The sequence below is a fragment of the Saccopteryx leptura genome, chromosome 2 (assembly GCF_036850995.1).
Source record: "Saccopteryx leptura isolate mSacLep1 chromosome 2, mSacLep1_pri_phased_curated, whole genome shotgun sequence".
Classification (NCBI taxonomy): Eukaryota; Metazoa; Chordata; class Mammalia; order Chiroptera; family Emballonuridae; genus Saccopteryx; species Saccopteryx leptura.
Window position 1 is genome coordinate 28889185 of NC_089504.1, and position 19077 is coordinate 28908261.

Genomic DNA, 19077 nt, shown 5'->3' on the forward strand with positions numbered 1-19077 from the left:
GGCCGTTTATCTGGCCCCCACTGCACTTCCGGAAGGGGCACCTCTTTCATTGGTGGTCAGTGAGAGGAGCATAGTTCCCATTGAAATACTGGTCAGTTTGTTGATTTAAATTTACTTGTTCTTTATTTTAAATATTGTATTTGTTCCCGTTTTGTTTTTTTACTTTAAAATAAGATATGTGCAGTGTGCATAGGGATTTGTTCATAGTTTTTTTTATAGTCCGGCCCTCCAACAGTCTGAGGGACAGTGAACTGGCCCCCTGTGTAAAAAGTTTGGGGACCCCTGATATCTTGCATCCTGTCCATCTACCATGAGAAACTTTTGCTAGACCTGTCTGTCACAGCCTGGCTTCCTCCCAGGGCCCAGGGCATTCGTTTGCATCAGGGGCAGGGGCTGTTCCCAGCTCGGCTGCCCTCAGGTGGGTGCTATGCTGCCGTGCCGTGTTCAGATATTGCTTGAACTGAATCGCATCAAAGGTCAACTCTGCCCAGGCGAGACCAGAGAGCACAGTGGCACCCCACCACAGGATGTCCCCCACAATATCTCACTGCCTTTAGCAAGTTTGGATTGTTCACATCGAGAACAATATTTTTTTTTTTTATAAAAGAAATCACTCTTTTTTTAATTTATTTTTTCATTTTTAGAGAGGAGCGAGAGAGGGAAAGAGAGAGACAGAGAAGGAGAGAGAGGAAAGAGAGACGGGGGGAGGAGCTGGAAGCATCAACTCCCATATGTGCCTTGACCAGGCAAGCCCAGGGTTTCGAACTGGCGACCTCAGTATTTCCAGGTCGACGCTGTATCCACTGTGCCACCACAGGTCAGGCCGAGAACAATATTAAACAAAACAAAACCGAAAACAGCATCTCATGACTTTCGCTTCTCCAGTGGAAGGTTTATTTATAATCTTAATGTAATCTTATATCTATAATCTCATAAACATAATCTCATGTGTATAATCTGGGGTGGCAAAGAGCAGTTCGGGAGTCCAGTTTCTAGTGGAGAGCTTCGCACTGCTGGCCCTCTTGTCACTGTTGTACGGAGGCACAGGAGGGCAGCCCGTAGAGCGACACTTCGGCCAACAGTCGAAGTTGCCTCAGGCAATGATGGCTTTTTACGGTTTAATATATTGCTACCTTCATGACTTACACCAGCACCGGCAGGTTGATGTTATCACCCTCATTTTATGGATGAGGAGACAGGCTGGAAAGGGTTATGTCTGGGACCCAAGGTCATAGAAAAAGCTGTGACTTCAGTCCCGGGCTGTCTGACCCCGAGGCTGAGCGCCTGTCTTCCCACCACACCATGCTGCTGTGCTGCCTTATTCCAATACCGAGAAGCAGGGGTGGCATCATTAGCTTTTGATGCCAAAAACATGATGAAGCTTTTTTTTTTTTAAAGTAAAACGACTTATTTAATTCTTGATACAGTAGAAAGAGGCAAAGAAAGCTTTGTAGCCAGAGCTGATTGGGATCACATTGACCACTTGCTTGCTCTGTAACCTTGAGCAAGGATATCAGCCTCTCCGAGTCTGTTTTCACGTTCGAAAAACGGGAAGAATGCATTTCTTGTACGTTTGTTTTAGGAGTTTAAAAATATAATTCCTACGATGTGTCTGATGATCAGTAAAAGCTAATCATCGTTTTCTGCACACAGATTACTACCTTATCCCTTAATATATTTTTATTAACTTTAAAAGAAGAAAACCTAAGCTATTTATACATCGCATACATGAACAGTTCCTCTGTGACCCAGTCCTGGAAAGGGCTCCTCCTCAGCCCCGAACTCAGAATTTCACTGTCCGTTTAGGTCCGGAAGTCCTTTGGGCCAGTGCTACCTCCTCCACGTTCCTTTCTTTTCCTTCTGGGCTTCCCTTCTTTTCCCACCGCGCCCGCTACCCGCAGGGCATCGGGAGTGCTCCTGGCCAGCGAGAACTAGGCACCCTTTTCCCTCAGGGCTGCCGTCTCCAGTGGCTCTTGAAGGACCTGGATCTGGGGAAACGTGTAATGTCTCTTTCCATCCCCCGACTTATGGTGGCTGATTCTGGAGTGGCCGAGAGGGCTGAGGGCTCCCAGCTCTGTTCATCGACCCTCTGTCCATCTTCTCTTGGGAGTCAGGGGAAGGGGTCATGTCTTTACATAGCATCTCTTTTGTTCCCTGCCTTCAAGGAGCAGGGAGAAATATTGCTGCTTTGAACAACAGCACTAGTGTGTAGGGATTCTGTAGCCATTTAAAGGTTTGTGGCACTAATGCAAGTTCACATTACATGTAAAATACTTTAAGAACTATGTGGCGTCTAAAGTTATAGAACACCCACTGATTTCAAGAGAAGACTCTGGCTTCCCCAGTGCTTGGGTTCAGGGAGCATAACCCTAAGTTTTCTGGTTTCTCTTAGAAACCCATCCCATAACTGTCATCGTGACTCAGTCGCCATTTATTTTGAACTTGTTTCATTTTCAGCTTGTGTTTTCTCATAGCCAGTGAGTCGGTATTCAGGGTACTTCATACACTTAGTGTTGTTAGTGCTTATCTAACCTACACCCCTAGTAAGGTAGACCTCCGTTTATACAGAAATGCTGGCTCAGGGAGACTAAGTGACCTGTCCAAGGACACTCACCTGGAAGATTCTGGAACTGAGATTTGAACCAGGTCAGCCAGACTCTAGAGCCTGAGCTCTTTCTATTATGCCCTCCCGGTAGAGAAGGGCACTTCTGGGTTGGGAACCCCAGGCTCAGGCGACCAGCAGGGAAGTCCTGAGGCTTTCTGCACCCTAGGCTCCTGTCCTTTCACCTGCCAAGGAGTCACCCCAGGGAACAGCCAGGTCACAGCCGGGTCACCTGCTTTACCTGCTTCTCCAGAGCCCCGGACTTCCCAGAGAAGCCCTCCTTCCCAGAGGAGGGCCCAGCCACCCCAGGGGAACCGTCAGTAGTGATCCTTGAAGAAGAAAGTACAGCCCCAGCACCGGGAAAACAAACCAGAACAACAGCATAGAAAACCACTGAGGAGACACCTGAGTGTGTTGTTTGTTACCAGCCCTTTGGTAGCGGAGAAATGTTTCAAGGTCTTGTTTATAAAGCCCGACAAGCCAGGCTGAGTAAAGCCGCACGCTAGAATTTGGCCCAGGCCCCTCAGGCATTGCCTCTTTGATGGGGCAGAGCTGGGAGACCCTCATGGGGTCCTTTGAGGAAGAGTATCCGGGCTTTGGATGCTGACGTGCTCTCTTTCTTCGCTTCTCCTTTTTTCCATTCGCCTCCTCCACCCACTTCTCAAGCAGCTGATTGCTGTGCTTCCTTTTCATGTTGAACAAAAGAGACCACAGCGATCTTGAAACCCGAGCTGGGGACAGGAGGGCACTGACCAAGAGTAACCCCAGCCCTCTGGCTGAGGGCTTCCCTCCTCTGCTTTCCTGCTGCTGCCCTCTCTCCTCCCTCCTCTTCCCTCCTCCCCCTTGTTCTTCCCTCTCTCCCCCTCTTCCCTCCTTCCCCCTCTCTCCCCCCTCCTCTTCCCTCCTTTCCCCTCCTTCCCCCTCCGCCCCCTTCCTTCCCCCTCCGTCCGGTGTCCTCCTCTGCTGCACGCAGGCAGGCTGGACAGAGTCCGGGGAACAGCAGTGTCTCTGCACCCCCCCCCCCCCAGGTCTTTCCTTGCCACACCCCTCTGCCTGCTCTGGAAGGGTTTCCTTAGTTTGGTCAGAGGCCTGATGCTGAGAATGGGCAGGGATCTGAGGGTTCTGTCCTGTTCTTCTTTAGCCCACACAACACACATTTCACTTGTTTTGTTCTTTAGACTCCAAGGTCCTGATTTCATTTTTCCTTCTTTCCTTTGCCCCACCTCACCGCACCCAAAGGAAGCTCTTGGGGATTGGGCAGGCCACAATCTGCTCCTCCAGGCAAATCTAAGGAGGCTGCGTTCAGCAGATCCAGTGTTTTTGTCTGCAGTGGAGAGGTTGCAGCAGGGAAGCTCTCTTGGCCTTCTGCTGGAGGCTGACTTCCATCCAGTCTTCTCTGCAGGCAGTGTGGACTCTCTGTTTATAAAACAGCCCAGCTCCCTGGTGGCCATGCCCTGTGGCAGCGTTCATGCCCTCTCAGTTACCTGTGGAGAAGGGGGAAAGTGAGGCTCACGATTACACAGGGCTAGGCCTTGAATTCAGATCTTCTGACATTATACCCAGGGCTGATTTCCTTTTACCTTTTAATACCATCTGTGAGAAGACCTCTGAGATCAACTTCTCATCCCACGTTTTATAGATAAGAAAACTGAAGGCCTGCCAACTCACCTGGGCAAAGTTAAATGACTAAGTGACTGTCTTTCACACTGGGTGTTTCCTGTCTTGCCTCTAATAACTGGTCTTTCCTACTGGTCATCTTCCACCTGTGCTGATCCTTGTAGTGAGCTCCTGGATTGATCTTCCCTATTGATTTCCTGTAAAATGCTAGGTTGTTTATTCCTCTGTAAGTTCTGAATAGACAAATCAGTCAGCTTCAACCATTTCTTTCTCTTATGGACAGTATCAGCAGAAAGAACTCAGGAATTCTGTCCAACTCAGGAATTCAGCCAGGCAGATACATAACACAGATGCACACACACACACACACACACCACACACTCGCGCGCACCACACACACACCACACATGCGCCCGCACGTGCACGCACCTTCTTACATCATAAATTCAACTTCTCCATTTGGTTGGCAAAGTCACTTCTGTATTTCTGTCTATTCTAAAAGCACATGCTTTAGGGGCAGATTAGCAATAAAGCTAATGAGACGCGTCTTTCTGACAGTGATGATGGTAGTCGCCATCTGTATTGAGGCCCTTTCTTGGCACCTGGTATTATGCTGGGGCTTCAGATACACTTTCTCACTTCACCCCCCAGCTCCGCTCAGGGAGGTAGATGCCGCTGTCACCCCATTTGGTTCTGTTGACACTTCCCCACTCCTGGCTTCCAGCTTCCACTCGCCTGACTGTCTTCGTGACCTGGGCTGACGCAGCTGGTGGGCTCGGAGAAGCTTGAGCGCTCTCTCTGTCTGGTTGGTTTCACGTGAAGCTGTGTCCTGTTCCACTCTTCCCTAACCACTGCAAGGAGAATGACTCCTCCGGCCCTGGCCTTTTCCAGATGATCTCTGTTCATTGGTTAAATCACTCACCTGTGTTCATTCATTCCTTCGTACGGCCACCATTCACGGAGTGCCTTTCTGCACCAGGCAGCACTGCACCCCAGAGTTACAGAGTCCTGGCCATCAGGCACTTCTCTTCCTCCAGGGGAGAAAGAGGTGTGCTCAGACCACCGCACCCAGACCTGTGAGGTGCTGGAGGGGAAACCGAGGGTGCTCTCAGGGCACAGAGGAAGGCTACCGAACCCAGCTCGTGGGTGGGAAAGTCAGGGCAGGCTTCCTGGAGGAGATGAGTCACGGCCCAAGTCATAGAGGGAGGGGTGGGCTAAGGAGAGAGAGAGACAGTTTCAGACATCTGGTTTTCTCCATCTTCTTGGCTTCTCCACTCATTTTCCTGCCAGCCACATCATGGAGAAAAACCGAGACCAGAGAGACACAGCCACTCCGCTCCGGCCTCAGACCACACGCCTTCCTCTTCCTTCTCATCCTGACTTACAGCTCTTCGGCTTTGAGAGGAATCTCCTCTGTGTTTATCTGCTTGTTGTTAAAGTTATTCATTTAAAAACCTTTTTGTGAGAACCTATTCTGTGCACGGCACTGTGACGAGAGGGCGTCCCAGTCCCTGCTGTCACGAGGGGCCTTGCCCTCTTCTCACCAGCCGCAGCCTCGGGAGAATTCTGGCTCTGTCCTTCTCCCGAGCGTGGCTTCAGCCCGGCTCCCCACAGCGGAACACTGGCAGACGAACCTCATCTTGGTGAAACGCTCTGTGAACGGTCCTCCCCTGGCGTTCTTGTCCTCTCTCTGCTTCATTGATTTGCCTCTGCGACGCCAGTCAGCCCCTCGAGGGCACGGTCCGCGTGCTTACCTTTTCTCTGTACTTCGTCGTGGCACGTTGGTAATATTGAGTGAAACAAACCCTTTTCAGAACCATGGAGAACCATTTATTGAACACATACCATGAGCCAGTTGATCACCATTCATGCTTTATGTTTGAATATCTCTAATTCTCATATCTCTGAAAGGTGGTTACTGATAACTTCGGCACAGGAAAGCAATATGAATTTCTCAGAGCCACGCTGTTCATAAAAAAATGGAGTCCAGCATCACATTTAGGTTTTTCTGGCCCCATACTCCAGATTTTTCTACCACACCCTTGATTCTCAGACCTGTCTGGAATCACCAGGAGAGTTTTATAAAATTCGGATGCCTGGGTCTTAGCCCCAGTTCCGGTTAGTGGATGTGGGGTGTGGTCGGGGCACTGGGACTTTTGTAAAGCTCTGTTGGCGCATCCGGTGGGAGCCAAGATTGAGAACCTGTGTATTGCACCCCATTGCCTTTCTGTGTGCACACTGGCTGCTGCTGCTGCTGCTGGTGGTTGACTCTTACGTGTCCTCATGTGCAGTGTCCGTGTGACCAGAGTGCAAGTTCTCCGTAGCCGGGAGTCTTTGGCCCCCTTGCCGCTTCCCCGCCCAGTGACCTCACCACCTCTGTGCATGCATGTGCTGCCAGGGTCCTGGACTGTTGAATCAGCTTCTTGGTTCCTACGTCTCTTCCAGGGAATTCGGTGATAGGTGGTTGGAGTTTGATCACACCCAGCTGCTCTCATCCTCAGAACCTGTTGACATAACAGAAGAATCTTATAAACACACTGAGCATCCTTGTTGGTCTGGAGAATGTTGCTCGTGACCTAGACCCGTGGCACGCGCAGCCTGGGTCGGCCTCCCACGCTTGAGCAGCCCCGCCCGGGGTGGGAAGGCTGTCCCGAACTCCCCTAGCACGGTGTCCTCACACTGCCCTGGCTTCCACACTCCAGAGGCGTCGCTGGCCCACCTGCGCAGTGACAGCCCCTGTGTGTTCTCTTCTGTGCAGGGGCTCAGAGCGGTCCGACTCCGAGTGCGCTGCTTTTTCCTTTGTTCCACTGTGCTCAGTGTCTGGCTTTTCATGCCAGGCCTCAGTCGAAGCCACAAGCTGGCCTACATTCCTTCCTGTTTACCCCTGCCGTAGGGATACTGGGACACCCTGGATGTCACTTTGTGTCCCTGGTGTATAATACCAGTGACTGGGGATCCTGTTTACTCCTGGGATATGGCTTCTGGGGAGGGGGAGCGTCATCCTGACACCCCAGGACCCTTCTTGGACCTGCACAGCTGACAGGAAGTCTCCTGGGATGTTGCTTGGATACTCTGGAATCTTCCTAGCCCTAATCCCATCTTCTAGTATTTATCATTCAACCATCATTCACCAGTAATTCTTTGACAGGCCCTGACCTGGCCACTGTGATACAGAGGTAAAAACACACAGTCTGTGTCCTAGAGGCATAGTCTAGTGGGTATCATATACAAATAAAATAATATTCTTAAAAGTGTGGTCCCCAGACCTCCTGTCTTAGAAATCTGAACTTATTAACATACAGATTCTTAGGTTTCAATCTAGATCCACTATTTCAGGACCTCAGGGGATTGGGCTTTAGCACGCTTCCTAAGTGAATCTTTTCGTCAGTGAATCTTAGGTGCTCTGAGGTTTGAGAACGACAGAAGCGAATCCTACAGTAACAGTGCAATGTCGTATGTGACGGCGAGCACCATGCAGGTGGCCATCTGCAGGAGCACCTGTTCTGAGGAGGAACGCGCACCGGGCAAGGAATAGCAGCTTCTTGAAGGCGTCATGAGGAATAACTAGGTGCAGCTGGAAAATCACTTCTCTCGAGGTGTGAGCTGTGCTTAATTCCTTCCTATAACTCTGTATTCCTCAAGTTTGCTGAGGCAGAACATACCTGGATCAGGCAGCACTAATGCGACTCTGGATGGGCTGTTGGGCCGCCCCTAACTCTATCTCTGCACCTGCCTCCCTTAGGTCCCGGGTTTAACTCCTGTCCTAAGCCTCACACAGTAGCCCTGTTTTCAGATATGACCTGTTTCTCTGGAGTTAAATGATTTGCGTTTGCAGGGTTTGCCCCCTAGAGGTCGGGCCGTGCCTGGGCCCGTGGGCTGCAGTCTGCACATGATGACTGCCCTGCTGTGTGGTCACCATCAGCTGGTTTTCTCTTTGTTGGAAGACGTTAGGTTATTAAGAGTGGGGCAGAAGGAGGAGAGGACAGCCAAGTGAAATAGGGCAGGGGAAACGATGGTATTTTTGAGTCGGGGCCCCTACTAAGCATCTGGTCAGAAATCTCTCCGTTTGGAGATGAAGCAGCTGAGTTCAGGAAGGTGCCATGACATACGCAGGAGACACCCCGTGCACAGCCTACAACCCTGCGGACTGAATTCTGGGTTTCTGGCCGGTGCTTTTCTACTTTACTACGTGGGATTGGAGCCTTTTCTCAGTGTACCTGGGGGGCTCAGTTTTAAGAGGGGTTCTGTACAAAACCCTGCAGCCATCCAGCCATTAGTAGGGGTGATTTGTTAATGTGTACTTGCGTGTTTTCTTAAAGCCCCGCCGACCCGGGTTTTGGAGCTCTATATCACATGTTCCGTGTTGGGGATTAAAGTGAGACCGTGTGTGTGCAAAGCGGCTTGATAGACGGAGCGCTCTGCCCCAGTGGTTCTCAAAGTGGGGGCCCTGGAACCTCAGCGTACGCATCACCTGGGCTCTTGTCAGAGACGCAGATTCTCCAGCCTCGTCCCAGGCACCCTGGACGCTCTGGGGATGGGGGCCGGCAGTCTTTTCCAGCAGGCCCCGCGGGTGACCTTGCTGCCCACTCCAGCCTGGGAACCACTGTGCTGTGAGAGGAAATCAGCCCCAGGGCTGGTGGGAATCCGACTCTTTAGAGTCGGATTTACACCTCCGGTGTTAGCCGTCTGCACGGGCAGCGGGGAGGCAGGGCCGGTGGGGCTCGTGTCCGCGTCACGGATCTCAAGTGGGGTGGGTGAGAGCATTTCCAAGGTTCGGCTTCGTCCTTGAAGTCCCAGGGTCTGGGTGCAGGAGCGCCTGCCGAGCGTGGTTCTCCACGCCGGTGGGGAGCAGCCCCTCACACCGCTCCCGAGGCGGCCAAGCTCCCGAGCCTTGCTTCTCGGCTCGCTCGGGCCAGAAGCCTGCGGTTGCCCGTCGGTTTAAAACGAGGCATTCAATATGATATTTTTCTCCACTCATCCTCTTGTGCTGACTTTTTTTTTTTTTTTCTTCCAGAGTTATTTATTAAATGAAAATAAAACGCGATTTCTCGGCAGGTTTGACACTTCGGGATTTCCTGGTGCACAATGAAACCTTCTCTGGATTCCTGACTCACAACCTCTCTCTGCCAAGGCCGACTGTGGACAAGGTGCTGGGGGCCGATGTCAGTCTTCGCCAGGTGAGCTGCCACCGCAGGCTGCTGCGGCGGGGCTGGTGGCCGGGACGCTGTTGCAGAGCCCCTGGGAAGACAGATATAACCCCCTGTCTCTGGAATGGCGCTGAAGGAGGGTGTCTGCTCAGATTCCACCTGTTTTTACTTCCCTGCTCGGCTGGCGTTACCAGACTGTCAGAGAGTGGAGTGTACAACCTGCCATCAGGGGCCAGCTGGCTGAAATTAAACTGATTTCTTGCCTGTCAACTGGCATTTCTTGGTAGCTTCCTCCTGAAGTTAGGGGGGGGGGGAGTGAATTTATGTTAAGATGAGTGAAACATTTTCTTTAAAATTTCACGGTTCTGAGACAATAACCAGGGTAGAGAGGCTCATTAATCAGGAGCAGCTCTGTCAGCAGATTTGAACGTGTAATGCTTCCTTTAAAGAAAGATACATACGGAGGAAATGTTCTTTCTTTTTAATTTATATAACCAGGAAGTAACATTAGTGTTTCTATAGAATTTTTACGTTACATTCTTAGAAAGCTTCCTCCGGCCCCATTAGGTAGCTCATGGCTCCTGTGCCGTGGATGGTGGACCCAGCTTGCGAGATGATTGATTTTTAGTGAAGCTTCTCGTGTGTATTCCCTGGCAGGAAAGGCAGCTCCTTCCTGAACCCGTCTCGTGTCCACATACCAGCTTGTCTTTACGATAAGCAGAAGGAGTGGATGTGTGTGTGCCTGAATGCAAGAAGAGCTTTTGTCGTGCACGATCTGGAACTTTTAAAATTAGAAAAATATGCTTACCGCTCGCCCTTATGAAACTAGGAAAATATGCCTTGTGTTTAGCAATTGTGTGGTCGGGAGATGGGCCAGAGGCTTGAGCAGGCGTATGAAAATAGTTGCATTTAGCATGGTTTCCGTCGCCCCCTGCCAATTTCACATCTGTCACGTCCAATCAGTTTGAAGGAAGGGGTCTCCTATGTGTGGAGGTGGTCTCAGAGGTGTCATTAAAGTCTCTGTGTAGTCGGTGCTCTTAAACACAGAGACGGAAGGTAAGCTGGCATCCCGAAAGCAAGGGCAGTTTTAGAGGAAGGCGTCAACCTGGAGTTGCTCACGAGTGCCTGGCGGTAGGTAAACACTTAATGGGAACTGGGGCGGGCCACATGCTCTGCAGTGTTAAGAAGCTGCATGGGTTTTGTGAAGCTTCTGGTTCATCACTCACCAGATGAACGACAAGCAGGTCAAGCTGCACTAACTTAAACTAACAGGGGAGGTTGTAACGGAGTCATAGAGATGCTGGATCATCCATTCCTTATTCCAGCAATATTTCCTGTCTGTAATGTTCCAGCACCATGAACACAAAGTGAATAGGAAAAGCAAGGCCCCTTATTTTATTGACCTTGCTATCTAATGGACAGGACGGACCATACAAGAAGTTCAGTTTCGGAAAGCCAGTTAAGTAAACAAAATATGGCCAAGCAGAGGCTCTTTGGCTGGGGTGGGGGGTGTTGTGCTATAATGAATAGGTAAGTATGACTTAGAATAGGCCTGTTGATGAGATGAGAAGCTTGGCTTTCCGGTTCTCTGCTCGGGGCAAGTAAAATGAAGACTTCCAAATTCTGAAATTGCTTTAGTAGTTCTTTGCATCAGTTAAATATCTGTCCCTACAAATAAATATACTGCTCGCAAAAATTAGAGAGTATTTTATCGCTTCATATTAATTTTGAAATATCCCCTAATTTTTGTGAGCAGTATAGTATACATCAGGGGTCCCCAAACTACGGCCCGTGGGCCACATGCGGCCCCCTGAGGCAATTTTTCTGGCCCTCCACCGCACTTCCGGAAGGAGCACCTCTTTCATTGGTGGTCAGTGAGAGGAGCACATTGACCATCTCATTAGCCAAAGGCAGGCCCATAGTTCCCATCGAAATACTGGTCAGTTTGTTGACTTAAATTTACTTTTCTTTATTGTAAATATTGTATTTGTTCCTGTTTTGTTTTTTTACTTTAAAATAAGATATGTGCAGTGTGCATAGGGATTTGTTCATAGTTTTTTTTATAGTCTGGCCCTCCAACGGTCTGAGGGACAGTGAACTGGTCCCCTGTGTAAAAAGTTTGGGGACCCCTGGTATACATGCTTTTTTCCTCCCTATAATTCAGCCCAATCCCCATTTAACATATATAAGTTCCAAAATCAGGAGAATATTTTTTTCTCTAATAAAAGTGGTTTCAGGAGTTCACAACTCGACATTTATCATCACTGAATCATGCATCCCACTTTTGGGGAAAAGAGTCGGACTTAGAGTTTTTCTTCTCTGGGACAAGGGAGTGGCAGACGATGAGTCAAATGCCACATTCAGGTGTTCGGTGTCCTGTCCCATCATGCCTTGACACATCCCAAAGTTCCTTAAAGAGATCTGCTGTTTTGGGCTTTTGCCCTGGTGCCCATCCTTCAAAGCTCTATTGATGAGTGCCCCCAAGAGCTGCCAAGACCCACTCCCCATCTTTGTAATCTGGTTCTGCTTGTTTCTCTTTGCACGGAACATTTCTAGGTGTTTCTGCAAGGCTCCCAGTTCCACTTGTCTGATCTGTGTGGCGGATCAAAGTTAGGAGAGGTGATCCGGCTTGGCGACCAGGAAGCTGCCCAGCTGTGCAGCCTGCCGCGGGAGCAGCTGGATGCCACCGAGCGGGCGCTTCGTGCCAACATGGACATCCTGAAGCCGGTCCTGGTGAGTAGGCTGTGTGTGCGGAGAAGCTTCAGGCACTAATTCTTTTGGAATGTGACATTTTTCCTTGGACAACAGGACTTTGTTTTTGTAGCAGCGCAGAGCTGGCTGGAGGTTTGAGACGTGATTTAGCTCAGTGGTATTCTAACTGTTCTTTTCAAACTTTTGGGCTATCTCCCAAGGGGTAAATGGAGGAAAGAATGAGATGGGTGCGGCTCTGAGTCTAAGCCCAAAGTTCCTTGTGCCTATTTCCATCAGAGAAGACCTGTTTTTTTTTTTTGTTTGTTTTTGTTTTTAAATTATTTGAGATTTTAAGAGTTTATTTGAAGAAAGACTTCCCAGAGTTTTGAAAAGAAGTCTCAAAACCATTGATAGAGAGATAGGTACCTATTCATTTTAAAAAGCCCACCAGAAAGGAGACTCTTTGAACTGTCACAGCGGGAAAACCTTGGAATTGGATGGAAGCACACTCAATAATTAGCTTAATCAACGATGGAATTGCATTTTCAAAAGGAAAAAGTTGCCAACAAAGTGTGATCAGTCCTAGGACTCCACAAGTTCAGAGAAGCAGTCCGTAAGAATACAGTACATGTTCATTCTTATTCAAAGAGTGGGTATGAACCTGAGCATGTTGGTCGCTAGGGTGCTGTATCATATGTAGTTCCAGAACAGACACGTTTTGGGGTGGTTTTATGAGAGCGCTGGTGAAATACCTTCCAACAACATCATGTAGCATCCAGTGTTGTTATTTTGCTCACCAGAGAGCACTTTGACTTGTTTGTAGTTCCTCTTGAAACCAGGGAAAGAGCCCTGGAAGAATGATGTGCCTGGAATGAGATGATGTTCCTCATCGTAATAAAAAGAAATCTGACTCTCTGTGGAGAGATGGGTCCTCCCAGGGGTGCTGAATCTCTCTGACTTTTCCTTTGGCCACATCTCTCTGCCTCTAGCCACAGAGAGTTCACTGCTCATTTCAAGGGGTCATGTGGGTCGATTGGACCCATCCAGATAACCCGCGATAATTCCAGCTTCAAGGCTGAGATTGGTAACTTGCAGAATTTCCCAGAGGAACTGGGTCTGTAGAGCGAGGGCTGCCCTCTCATCCCCGTTCTCACCGATGACCTCAAACAGCTCCCTGACAAAGGTGTCTGTCAACACGGGACACTGTGAGCCGTCGTGACCAGAATGCGAGGTTAGCTGGGCTCGGTGTCTAGTCCTTGGCTCACCGCCGCCTCCGTGATGTGAGGGTGGCGTCTGAGCCTTGAGTGGAGGGTATGGAGGCTGAGTCTTGAGTGAGGAAGGACAGGCGTACAGCTTCACCACCATTTCAGTAACAACTTGGATTGCACACCCATGGGACCAGATGGTCTTGACCTCCGACGGTACCTTCACCATGAAAGGGGAAGCTCTGTGTAAGTGGAACAGAGGGTTCTCTTCACACATCGGCTGATTCCCGCAGCACATTCTCGCAGAGGCGGAACTCAGTTTAGAGGACAAAGGAGGTGCAGTGAGTGGTGCCCTGAGGTCCCCGGAAGACCAGTGACCTCACAGCTGAGCTGTGCATGGCTGGAAGGAGAAGACGGAGGAGGGGTCAGCCAAGTCATCCTTGTCTTGAAGGGTCTTTGTTTGCTGCCTTCTTGACTCTTAGACAAGGACGTAGAATCCAGACGGGGCTGGGCTCGTGCTTTTGGGGGCTGGATATTTCAGCTAGTCGTGTGTAGTCCTTAAAGCATTTGTGTGGGTTCTTTTGCAGGAGTCTTTTGCAGGAGCAAACACTTGCTTTTCCTCTTTTTCTTCCTGAAATGCAGACGTTTGTGTGAAGTATCAGATTTTGTTTGGCTCTGTTTGATTTTACTGCCCAACTGTTTACAACACAGGCTTTTGCTCGAGAAGCAATTGCAATTCTCATTATTCGGTAAATGGAAGGGTGGCATGCCCCACGGATTTAGTGTTCAGACAGCGTGTTCACCTGATTCCTGTGGGGAAAGGGGAGCTTAGATCTGCGGATAGAACTTCAGTGAATTTTGCAGTGTGTTAGTCTGGCTACTCAACTCCATCTGTGCATTTTTGCCTCCGTTATATTGTTTCTTCCTTGAAAAGTCCTGCCATTTCTAGGATGGAAGTATGATTTTTTTGGTTCTAAGCTATGTGGTATATTTAACTGTGTTTAGTAACAACAACAAAAAAAGTGAAGTATTTTAATGCCTTAAACAGGTCAAGTTTACAAGTTGATATTTAAATTGTTGAATTGTTTTTAAAAAAATAATATTTTCCTCAGCAATGCATTTTATCATTCACTGTTTTGATGAAAAAAAAAACATTACAAGGTCCCTGAAAGGAAAACTTTATTGTCATGTAGTAAATCATTGGAAAGAGACAATGACTGCTTCTGGGTGGTGAGAGTTATTGATGCTGGTCTGTGGTTTATTTTCTATCTGAACTACAACATAAATCTTAGTCCTGAGTTGGAGTTTATGAGCATGGGCCAAGTGAAGTGGAGATTTTAGTCTACTTAATGAGAATTTAAGGGAAGTTTGAAATGTCTCAATAAATACATGGTAACATGCATCAGCAGAAGGAAAACAAAATTATGCGTTATATTGAAAATATATCCTCATTTCACTTTACTTAGTAGTAGAGTTACTGAAATATTTCTGTGTAGTAAGACTTTCATAAATTTTCAATTAACACTTTCATTTCACAGATGTTCTATGTTTTATTTCTAGTTGGTTGTAACTTCTAATGCAATCCCTCCAAATCTTCATTTTGTACTGCGATCCTCTCTAAACAAACACATTCATTCATTCACTCACTCATTCATTCAGTAAATATTTATTGAACCCTGACCTGTGCCACGTACTGGGTCAGGGAGACAGTGGTGAGCAAGGTACGGCTTTCTCGGAGCCTCGCTGGTGGTGGGGAAGTAGATGGGACAGACCAAGCAAGGAGCAGATGCTATGCAGCGTGGTGATGGCCCCTCTCTGGGTGCTGGGCAGGCCCTGCTGGGGCCCCGTAACCCCGTCTTTGAGGGTCATTAAGAAGTATCCTCTAAGTTGGAGCCAAAGAATAGAGGTTAGTCAGGTAAAGACCAGGGGACGAGTGTTCTGGGCAAAGGATGTGGCATGTGCATGTATCTGGAGGGGAAGAGAAGGTGGCCTTTAGGGGCACATGACTGAGTAGCTCAGAGTGCAGTGGAGGGAGCTATGGGGAGTTTGATGGGAGAAGGAGTGTAAGGTGTGATACTGTGGAGATGAGCAAGGGTTAGCTGATCATGAGCTCTGTGAGGTTATCGGGTCTCCTCTTGAGAGCAAGGGGAGCCTCCAAAAGACTAGGGGGTGAATGACTCAGGGATGTAACTATAAGACCTGTGAACCTGAATGACCTTTGAAGCAGGACTCACACCCGTTCATCCAGCCCTTCTAATGGGCATCTGTCTCCCTTTTTTTGGAGTTTTCTTCCACAAACATGGACTGGGCGTCTAGTTAATGCATGCCAGGACACCATGCTGAACACGGAGTTGCAATGAAACACCAGCTCGGAAATTTCATCAGATGGCCTCGTAAATTTGCAGGCTTTTACAATTTAGCTTGTAAGCTAGGGAGGAAAGGAAGAAAATAAAGAAGTCATCTGTTAGACCCAGAGAGGATGGGGCACAATGGCCTTTGTCGTTCTGGGGACAGCAGCACAGAATGTCATGCTTTTAGGAAATGTTACTATTGTGATGAACACATTTTGCAGAGGTGGGTGGGAGCTTTTGAGTAACACAATAAGCATTTGTGTATTCTTCTAATGATATAACAGTATTTAGTTATGATCTAAAAATATTGAATAATACATGAATTCCTGTTAGTTCAACAGAGAATGTACAGTCCTTCACTGAGTTTTATTTTTCCTCCTCATATAAGAAAATCACTTTCCTCCTGTGGTCAGTAGGGACTGATATGAGTTCATAGCCAAGGGAATGTTTTTGGTTAGGAAAAATAATAGTAGGGATTCCAAACTGAATTGTTTACTGGAGCTTTTGGGAAAAATGATTTGGCAAGCTATGCCTGTCTTTGTCAAGTAAGCATGAGCCAGGAACCCGCAGTTAACAGTAGTACAGGCGTGTGGTGCTCAGACTTCATTTAGTGACCTAGTTTCAAGGCGTGTTGCCTGGGGTTAATGTTATTTAAGGAAGCTACATCTTCCAGATCGTAAAGGTGCTCATGCCAGCTTATATTCTTTACCTTCCTTCATTCCTGCCCCGTCTCCCTTTCCTCCTCTCCCTCGCTCATCTTTCATAGAATGAAAGAGAGAAATTATGAAATAGTTCAAATGTACAAAAAGGTACTGAGAGTTACATAAAGAACACCCATGTACCCCCCTTCATCATTTTTACTATGCTTACTTTGGAGTCTTTCCAAGAAATAAAACATTACAGATACAGTTGATGCCACCTATGGATTCTGTATCTCTTTCATCAGTGATAACCACTATTCTGGAGTTGCGTGCTTCTGTGCAACCTTACTTTGTATTTCGTTCTGTTGATAACAGTGTAACGTGTTGGTGTGCTTGTGTTTACATTGTATAAATGTGTGTGTTCACCTGCAGCTTATCTTCTTCACTCAACATTAAATTTTTGGGGGGGTTATCAGTGTTAATACATGTGGCATCTGGTTAACTTTAACTGCTGCATGCTATTCCATTTTTATACTAAAATTAAATAGATACATCCATTCTTCCGGCCTTTGTCCTACTTTGTCACATTGTTTATGTTGTCTTTTGTGGCACAGTTTTTACTCTTGAAAGTTGATGTCACTTTTTTTTTAATTTGGTTTGGACTTTTTATATTTTGTTTGAGGACTTTTCCTACCCTAAGTTCATAAGTATATTTTTGAAACGTTCATTTTTACTTTTAGCTCTTTATTGACTCTACCCCCCAATTTAATTTTATATAGTGGTTGAAGAGGAAAATTTATTCATTTTTCTAATGTGAATAAGTAGCTGTGCCAGCAAGAGTAATAGACAGCCCATCTTTCCCACCACGTAGTTTGTAATATTAAGTTCGATGATTTGCATTAGTCCATTCTTTGTATTTTATAATATCTAAGCACAGAAAAGTAAAATGCAGTCTTCAGCAAAATAATAGCTCAATAGATCTTCTAAGCTTTGAATCTGGTCTGAATTTAAATTATGTGTGTATTTTTAACCCTGTGATGTCAACCTACACTTGTGTGTATAACTCTAGCCAATACTTCTTTGAAAGTGGAAATTTGTATTGACTACAGGTTGCCAATACTGTTAAAGAATAGTAATAATGTATCTCAAACGATTGGTATCAAAAAAATCCTAATCATGGCATCGGCTGTTCTGGTTATTATTACTTATGGATGGGTTTAGTCAGTGTTTCTTTGAGACTAAAACCTAAATCAGTAAGTTAAACCGAAGCTCATACTATTGACAACAAAGCCACACAGTAAGGTGTACAGTATTGCATTGGTGTCAGGTACCCGCAGTAAATGTAACCAGGTCCTTATATTTATGTCCCTGGTCAACTACACTTGTAAGTTAAAGTCACACAGGAGGCCCTGCTGTGTGCCTGGAGTTTTGCTGAATTATGTAGCTTTTAAAACAAGGATAAGCTTGACCCAAAGTGAAGACATGCAGGTTGATAAACCTGAAGGAAAAACCATTACTTATGCAGATTTTAATTTATTCAGATGGCGAAGATGTATTCTAAGAAAGGCATGAACTGCTCATTGATTTGTCCCCTCTGGGGAAAGGTGGCTGCTAATGATGACAAGGGGCCAATGTTGGGTCCAGAGTTTTACAAACCTGGGCTTTTGCACTTGGTAATTGATGTACGCCGTTGGTGTGAGTACCTGGCCTCGTGTGTTTGGCACCATCTTGGGTCCCAATCAAGGTCACGTAAACTGATTGACTTCTCTTCACTAATTCACGATCCAAAGCCTCCTGTAGTGTGGGCCAGACACACAACCTCCTTCATGTAAAGAATACTTTGAAAAATTGATGTGAATATTGTCCAAGTGCTGTGTCTTACTGGTTCCTAAACTTCTGCATGCGAAAGAATGCCCTGGGGGTTCCCGGTCACACTCCTACTTCTGGTTCAGTCAGTATCTGAAGTCTGCATGCTTGACATGCACCGCTGTGCGTCTGGTGCCTGAGCTTTGAGGACCACACCGTGTTAGCAAAACCTGGTTATTCAATCCTCAGTCATGGTTTCGATCGTATTCAAGTGCAATTGGTACAACTTATCTAATATTTCCTTTTGCATAAGTTAGAAAGGAAAGTATATCACTACTGTAGAAGTAAAGCCCATATCACTTACTATATACATAGAAGGTATGCATAAATATCCACTAAGATAAAGACACATGTGTATATCTATATATGCAGATAGAGAAACACACACATACATAATCACAACTTTGGGCAAGTTTGTGTGTTTGTGTCTAGTATAAATATACTTAGCCTTGAACTGGAGAGGATTTATAGTTTTAGAAAAAGCACATTGGAGTGTGTGGGTGTGCTCGGAGGGGACAACTCTTAGCTCTGCCCAGCAAAAGAGAGAGGGCGCCTCCACAGGAGAGGAAGTCCAAGAGCTAGCCAAGAAACAGAAGGGAGGATGGTTGGGTGAAATGTTTCACGGGACTTACTGTGGCCACTACTGCCTTGTGAGGCCAGCTGACCTGGCCCAAGCAAGCTGACTGCCAGTTCACCCCGGTGAGGAGGGGCCCGGATCACCTGAAGGGAATGCTCGTGCAGAGAAAAGCAGGCCCATTGAATTGTTTACTGCTTTGGATCATACAGCTCCGAGTAAGCTGTGCCCTGTGGCTAGAAGCCCTCAATGTTAACACGTGCCCCTTGGCTATAGTTATACAGTATCTCCTTTGCCTTTTGGTGTAGAGATCTTGCCATCTTGCTGCTTAAGGTTCTGCTTCTCTGTAAGTTTCTTTCATAAACTCTTGATGTGATGCCTGA

The 19077-nt window shown here is 47.3% G+C and overlaps 1 protein-coding gene across 1 annotated transcript in view; it reads left to right on the plus strand.

The window, feature by feature from the left end:
• ABCA1 (ATP binding cassette subfamily A member 1) overlaps positions 1 to 19077 on the plus strand; it is a 132509-nt gene that overhangs the window by 46060 nt on the left and 67372 nt on the right. Inside the window, exons 6-7 of the mRNA XM_066367523.1 lie at positions 9275 to 9396; positions 11923 to 12099. Coding sequence (XP_066223620.1) covers positions 9275 to 9396; positions 11923 to 12099 — 299 coding nt within the window. The remainder of the gene's footprint in view (positions 1 to 9274; positions 9397 to 11922; positions 12100 to 19077) is intronic.